Source organism: Nannospalax galili, unplaced genomic scaffold (assembly GCF_000622305.1).
Source record: "Nannospalax galili isolate Female #2095 unplaced genomic scaffold, S.galili_v1.0 scaffold702, whole genome shotgun sequence".
NCBI lineage: Eukaryota > Metazoa > Chordata > Mammalia > Rodentia > Spalacidae > Nannospalax > Nannospalax galili.
This window is the reverse complement of record NW_008348657.1, coordinates 1,703,759-1,711,754: the sequence shown is the minus strand read 5'-3', so window position 1 is coordinate 1,711,754 and position 7,996 is coordinate 1,703,759. Positions and strand designations below refer to the sequence as shown.

General features: G+C 49.4%; 1 protein-coding gene across 6 annotated transcripts in view; it reads right to left on the bottom strand.

The window, feature by feature from the left end:
- Positions 1 to 7,504: 7,504 nt before the first annotated feature.
- Trim67 (tripartite motif containing 67) overlaps positions 7,505 to 7,996 on the bottom strand; it is a 50,221-nt gene continuing 49,729 nt past the window's right edge. For all 6 annotated transcript variants that reach the window (XM_008845801.1, XM_008845796.1, XM_008845800.1 and 3 more), the window contains one exon: positions 7,505 to 7,818. In XM_008845801.1, the coding sequence (XP_008844023.1) occupies positions 7,753 to 7,818 (66 nt within the window). In that variant the 3' untranslated portion in view covers positions 7,505 to 7,752. The remainder of the gene's footprint in view (positions 7,819 to 7,996) is intronic.

Below are 7,996 nucleotides of genomic sequence, written 5' to 3'. Positions count from 1 at the left end.
TTTTTTGGTCTTTTTGAGACAGGGTCTCCCTGTAGCCCCAGCTGGGCTGGAACTCACTATGTAGACCAGGTTGACCTCAAACTCACAGACATCCACCTGCCTCTGCCTCCTGAGTGCTGGGATTAAAGGCGTGTGCCACCACACCCGGCTTCCATCCGGCTTTTTATCAAATGTGGGTTCCTGGGATTAACTCGGGTCCTCACACTTGTACACCAAGCACTTTACCTGCACTATACCCCATCCCTTCCTGACCATCTCGTATTAGAAGTCATGCTAGGTATGACAAACAGCGTCCCTGCCCTCTTGGGCTCATAGCCACTATGTGACCACATGGACATGTATAAAAGGGGCACAGCAGTCCTGAAAGACACTGAGCTCAACTGTGAACTTCTGGACAGGTTTCCTGAATGAGGCAACTCTGGCTGGTCTTAACTGACTCTACTCATCTGTATTTGTGTGACACATTCAGGTCTTGTGAACATGGAACAATAGAGACAGACATGTCAGCAGGCAACTAGGACACCATGGGGAGCCAGAACACCACTGGGCTGTCCAGACCAAGGAGAGTAGGGGGGAAGTATAGGGAAGAATGGGTCAATACAGAGCAAGCAGCCAGAGAGGAGAGAGAAGAGTCATTGGCCAGCTTGGAACTCACTATGAGCTCATGCAGACCTCAAACTCATGGCGAAGCTCCTGCCTCAGCCTTCTGAGTACTGGGATTGCAGAAATAAATGACCATGCCCAGTTTTTCATTGGTCTTAACATCGCCTCTGTTGGGTCCTGCCTCTTCTCCTTCGCCCCCTCCATGCTGATCTCAAGGTCACCCTTAGGAAACACTTGTATTCAACCTCTAAGTCTGCCTCCCTCAAAGCTCAATCTACCCTATCTCATCTGCTGAGCCCTATCTAGTGGTTCAGTGGGAACTAGTCTTAGGGACTATTAGATATTGCTACTTATGAGGATCATGGCATGAGGTAGGCCATGAAGGACAGTTTCCAGACCAGGTGTGGGTGGTTTCAGTCATATGGCTGAAGGCCCATCCATCTCCTTGATGCTTGGCTCAGGTTGTTTGCCCAAAGATGGTCTGAAGCCCAAGCTACTTTTTCATGGATTTATCTTGTTACTGGCATGGGATGTCAGCACGTAGACCAGGCTGGCCTTGAACTTGTGATCTTCTTGTGTTAGTCTTGTAACTACTGAGCCACCACACCTGGCTTATTTATCTTAACCATATGAGGACTTTTACATATTTCCAGTCTTGTTACCTCTTGCAAAAATGAATTCATGGGCTTACCATATAAGCCCGAGGACTCAAGTTTGAGCCTAGAAACCATGTATCAAAAAGCTGGGTGGGGGGGGGGGCTGGAGAGATGGCTCAGTGGTTAAGAATGCAGGCTGTTCTTCTAGAGGACCTAGGTTCAATTCCCAGCACCCACATGGCAGCTAACAACCACCCAAAACTCCAGTTCCAGAAGATCTGATGCCTTCTTCTGGCCTCCATGGGCATTGCACACATGAGGTACACTTATATACATGTAGGCAAAACACACATAAATAAAATTTTCTTTTAAAAGCTGGATGTGGCAGTATGCACTTATAATTCCAGCATTGGGAAGACAGAGATACATGGATTCCTGGAACGTGCTGGCTAGGAATTGGCGAGCTCGGAGCCAGTAAGAACCTGTTTCAAAAAACAAGGTTGACAGTATGTAAGGAATGGTACCTGATGGACCTCTGACCTCCACATGCACATATATGTGCACAGGCACACACACACAGTTTTTTTTCAAATGCACCCATGACTTCTCTGCTGTGGGAAGTTGGTACCTTGTCATTTAAAGCCACATGTCATCACTTCAAGATTTGGGGGCCCATGAAGCAGAATCACACTGACCAGTGGGCAGCCAGTATCAGTCTGTAGAAATGAGGAAGTGGCCCCTGACTGGCGACCACAGACCACACCTAACTTCGAGTTGTTGGCAGTGTCAAAAGAATTTATTTCAAATCTGTTTAAGAATGTGGTAAAACTCAAGTTTTCCAAAAGGTAATACAGGAAGTTCAACCCCCAAAAGACCAGAAAACACAGTGTCTACAATTCAAAAAATACAAACGCTTGTGGATACTGATACAAAAATTAGAAAAAATTACTTTCCTTACCACTGCCCACATCTCCGTGTTTTCAATGAAACATGAACAGCCAAAGAACCAAGAGCTGCCACCAAATACCAACCACTAGGGACAGAATGGATGTGGTGGGGAGGGTTGGGAGAGAAGTCAAGGAAAGGCAGGAAAATGGGCCAAAACAAGGATATACAGTTTTTGCTTCTGTTAAATTCCTTTGCCAACATTACACAAACACCTTTCATGCTCAATACACTGCATAGCACAAAGGCGGCAATTCTACATCATGCATTCATGTTTTCTGTTGTGCCTGTGCCCCACTTTTCCCTCGGTGCTGAGAAAGTGAGGTGCTTAGGAAGTCTAGTCTCCAGGGGTTTGGAGTTGGAAAGGCCACCACAACTCAAGCAGCCATGTCCTGCTTCCACAACCACCAGCCACCCACGGCCTGGTTTTGGTCTCTGCTAAGAGCCTTGCCCAAAGACTTGGTGCCCAGTGCCACCCTGCTGGCCTTGAAACTCTGAGGTCTTTCCCAGGTCTGGGCTGACAGCTGGGCCCTCAGTGAGCTGCACTGCTTGAAGAAATCACCTCACCTAAGAGTCAAGTCCCAACTTCTTCCACCAAAGTCAACATCATTCATGGAAAAAAAGTCATGACCCCTCCCCTCTTCATAGCCTGCACCAGGACTTCCCAAGAATGGTCAGTTATCTGAAAGTGACTTGTGACCAGCCAGCCCCTTGAAGTTAGTTCAGTCACATCTTACAACATTCATATGTGCCTTCCAAAGTCACTCCTGCTGTTTGAAAATCAAAAGGGAAAGACCATGGGGAGAGGGACCTCCAGAAACCAGAACTGAGGTAACAGGAGGCAGAAGGCTAGCTAATGTCCTTTCTTAGCTTAGGGGGACCTTGCATGCAGAGGCCTTCAGCACTTGGGAGGAGGTTACTGTCAGGTCTAGCCTGTTCAGCACCCTCAAACAGTGCCAGACTCTCCATGAATGAGATATACTTGATGTGAGCCTTGCCTGAAATGCCTCTTTCACAGGCAGGTGGCTGTGTGATAAATACTTGCCTAGTCACAGGACGCTTGGATGACGACATTTAGAACACAGGAAAGGTCACCCACATTTGAGCCATTGAACATGAGTCATTTGCCCTGGACTCTAGAGGAGAGACTATTCCATGATCCTTACGATACAACTGAGGAGATAGGTTGGTATGCCTGGTTCCATTTGAGGTGGGGATACTGAGGCACAAAACAATTAGATTTATTCCTGTGCATGCCATGAGCCAACATCAAAAACAACTTGAGAAATAGGTTCTAAGGGCTGTACCTGCTGTCCCACCCCAAAACCCCTCTTCACCTTGGCAACCTTTTTTTGAGAAAGTGTTTCCTATAGTCCAGCTGGCCTGGAACTCGCTATGTAGACTAGGCTGGTCTCAATCTCACAGAGATCAGCTTACCTCTGCCTCTGCCTTGGGTGCTGTCTACAGGTATGCACCACCACACCTGGCTTGGCAACTTTTTTACCAAAGCTGCGAGGACCACCTATGGCCAGTACCCCACACCTGGCTGTCAGTGACGATGGGCTGTTCCCAAGGTACCAGAATTCCAAGGACAAACATGGGCTTTGAACAGCTGACAGTAACTAATGAAATTTCTGTAACCAGCTGAAGTCCCCATATCCATCAAGAAGTCCCGGTTGTTCCCAATAAAGTGTAGCCAAGAAGAATCAAGGGAAGGGCTTGTTTTTCTAGGAACAGAGCCAGAGGTTGGATGCCATTTTCAGTAAACAGAAATGTGACCCCTTTCCCAACCTGCCACACTGAGGACCTGTAGAGAATGCTTGTGTTGGATTACCATGACAGGCAGCTTTGGGACAAGCTTCCTGTGTGACACAGGAGAGGACACTGCTACCACCATGAATGTCACCATACAACAGACCAATAGCACGAGCTAGAGCCAGAGAAGCTTTGAAAGGACAGCTAATCACCTCTAGGTTTGTCACATTAACTGAGGGTGCTACTGGCATCTAGAAGGTACAGTCCAGGAATGCTGCTAAATGCTGTTCAGTACACAGGCCCTACCACAAACATCAGAAGAGATACAAGCCCTGAGGTCACTCCCACAGTCCTTGGATGGTATTCTTCACACCCTACGTTAAGACCCCAGAGGGTTTCATCCACTCTCCCTGCCTCTCAGCCATAGGTGGCTTTGGAACTGGCAGCTTCACGACTGGCGAGTCCAAGTCACCTGTGTTGACTCCTGCCTCCACTCAAGGACTAGGCCTTTCACTCAAGTTAGAATTAAGACTGACATGCTAATGTACCTGGAGGAAGTTATGTGCACATGGAATTCTGCACTCTGCTCTTGACCTGAGAGGGCTGAGAGAGAGCCCTGTGTTCCAGGGCTACCCTGGTGTCAGTATATTGCTTCATGGATCTAGAGCCTTCTGGGCTCCAGGGAGGCTAAGGGCATTTTTGGAGCACATACAGGGCTAAAGATGCAGCCTAGACCACATACACTGTCACTGTGCCTAGGCCAGGCATCCCGTCCTCCAAAACTAGACCCTGTTTCCAGACAGGACAGAGTAGGAAAAGCCTGGGCTGTGGGTGCTACTGCCCTGTCATGAGGGAGGAGCTGGGGTGCTACATGTGGTGTCGTAAAGGACACTCATTTAAAAGAGAATGACATTCATTGACCCACCCAGAGAACTGGCTACAGAGCTATCTTGAATTCCTTTCTCACAGATACTGGACAGATTCACACCAGGCTCTTTTTCAGCCAGTCTAACCAAAGCCTCATCTTGACATTGTGTACAGAAGAAATGTCACCACAGTGCCAAGTAGTAAGGACTCACAGTGACAAGACTGATCTGTCACTCAGAATTCTGGGGCCTTCCTGGCATGGGAAATTAAGTACCTTCAATTTTCTCATCTTTCAAAACCCCATGTGTGACGTGGCTCCACCTTTCACTCTTGGGTGCATTCTTGTCCCTGAAAGGTGCTCTGTGCAGAAGGCAGGGGAGTGACTGTGCAGAGCTGCCTGAGCTGTCCCTTGTATCAGCATATTGCTTCTGGGCTCTGGTGAGGGAAGAGAGACACCTCGCTCCCTACTCAGGCTGCTTTGGGGGGTGGGGAGTTGGCTGTCACTCAACTTCAAGGACCCTTCTCCTTAAAGAGGCCGCCAGAACTGGGTGTGGTAGCTCACCCCTGTAATCTCAGCACTGAGGAGGTAGAGGCAGGAGGATTGCTGTGAGTTCCAGGCCAGCCTGAGCTATATAGTGAGTTCCAGGCCAGCCTGGGCTACAATGTGAGACCATGTCTCAAATAAACCAAAACTAAAAGAAGGAAAAACAACAAAAACAACAATCAAGAGTTCTCTTGGAGGACTGCGGGTCTGGAGGTGCAGCCAGTGATAGAGTATTTGCATATGCAAGGTCAAGGTCATGGGTTGGATTCTCCAGCACCAAAAAAAGGAAAAAAGAGAAAAAGAAAAAGCCACTTAGAATTGTGGCCATTTCCTCATGTCCCCAAAGCCATTCACAGGTCCAGGCATGGTTACGTGGCTCCTGCTCCCCAAGTGGGTGACTGACAGTCCCAAAGGATTGAGGCTCCCTGGTGACCCAGGTTTTGGAGACTGTGAGGCTCCCCTGACTAGCCTTCCCAGTCCTGCTCTTATTCCAGGGCTTCTGAACTCTTCCACAAGAGAGCCAGACACTGGCACTCGCTGACCATGGCCACATGCAGCTCCTTGGGCCCAGGAAGGCAAGAGGCGCCTCCATCTTCTTCACTCTAAGTCACCTGCTCCTCCCTCCACTGGGGCCTTCCACAGGAAAGGGGTAGCAGGAGCTGCTGAGCAACTGAGGACATGGTAGAAAGAGCCCTGTGCATCACCCTGAGGGCTCTAGATGGGGGATGAGAAGCTGAGCATGAGACCACTCAGCAAGAAGAGTCCAGAGAGGCCAGAGCAGAGTCTCCACAAAGCAGGCGATTCCAGGGTCAGGTGCTGAGTAGCTCCTGGAAGATGCTGGGCAGATGGCCTTGCAGACTGCGTCTTGAGGAGACAAGGGCCACGAGCAGGAGCTCTGAGGTAGGACTGGTGGGTCTGTGCAGCCCAGTGGTGGGTACTTGGAAACAGGTGCAGGGTCTGGGCACAGAGATGACTGAGGAAGCACAGTTGGTGCCGGTGTGCAGGTGAGTCTGATAAAAATGAGCCTAGCAGATAGACAAGTCATTCCTCCATGTAGAATGAAATGCCTGATAAAATATTCTTTCCAAAGGAGAAAGCAAAATAGCTACCAGGCAGAGCTGGAGACTGCAGGACATGGAAAGGAAGGGAGGAGGGCAGGCTGACTCTCCATGGACCTCACAGGCAAGGTCAGGTTCACAAGAAGGAGGAGGCCTTACCCATACTCCAGGGAACCCTGGCTCATGTGGAAAGAAACAAGTTGCAGGACAAGTTGCCATCCAGTTCCAGTCTTCTCCCAGAATCCCTGTCCCGTCACAGCAGAGTCACCCCTGTCTGCCATCAGGGCGGTCCGTGAGGCTTCCATGAGGGCACTGGGTGAGGCCAGGGGTGCACACTGCAATGTAAGGCCTTCCCAGGTCTGCTGTTTCTGTGCTTGAGACTCAGCCCAGGAAGGCAGTGTGGACATACTTCCTTTAATCTCTTTGGAAGCTGATTCCAGAAAAAGCCACCACCCGGGGAAAACGTGTCACTGTCTTTCAAGTTCTAGTGTTTCCATTTATGATTAACAACTAAGAACTGAATGAAAGAAATGTAGCAGATTGTCACACATACCATGTATGCATATGTGCCTCTGAGAGAGAGAGAGAGAGAGAGAGAGAGAGAGAGAGAGAACAACTGCTAATAAAGGCCCTAAGGAAGAGAGAGAGAGAGCACAACTGCTAATAAAGGCCCTAAGGAAGAGAGAGAGAGAGAGAGAGAGAGAGAGCACAACTGCTAATAAAGGCCCTAAGGGAGAGAGAGAGAGAGAGAGAGAGAGAGAGAGAGAGAGAGAGAGAACTGCTAATAAAGGCCCTAAGGAAGCCCTTTTATGATTAGTGTCCCTCCCCACCGGTCCTGAATTACTCTGCAGGTGGTGTATCATATTTTGAAGACCAGGGCCAAACTTCCCAAGGAGTTTCTCCCAGCAGAGGGAACAGACTGCCAACTTGGAACTCCAGGAGGGGCAGTGGCCCTGAAGCAGGTAACACACAGGCACAGAGTGATATCACAATTGCTGACTCTCTCTTCTTAGGATGTCAATCTCGAAATCTGCCTTCTCTCCCTCCAAAACATTTAAAAAAAATTGCCTTCAGATGGCAGAAAACAAGGAAGAAACTGAGGCTTTCTCAAGTGCTCCCTCGAGGGAGTCCTGGGGGCAATGAGCTCAGAAGTATGTGTGTGGAATGAAGGTAGGAGGCATTATGTATGACCACCACTGACTGTGGCAATCACAGTGTGGTCTATGTGGCCCACAGGCTTATTCCTCATCCCACAAAGAAACCATCTTCAGATGTTATTGGCTGTTGGGACACACCTAAGAATTGCTGTCATGCCCTTGCTCTGTGGCCCAGCTCTGCTTGTGAGAGCCTCAGGTCACAGCCACCTGGGCAGCTGGCCACCAGGCTAGTTGCCTGACAGTTTTGGCCGCCCCAGGTTTGTTGGCACCTCCAGTCCTGTGTGCAGGGTGACCTGGAAAAGAAGATGTGACAAGCTGAGGTGTGGCTCAGTGGTAGAGTACATACCTATCATGCATAAGCCCTGGGCCCCATTGAAAGTACGGGAGGAGGAGAAAAAGGAAGAGGAGGAGGAGCTGGAGGAGCCAGAGGAGGCAGAGGGAGGAGGAGGAGGAGGAGGAGGAGGAGGAGGA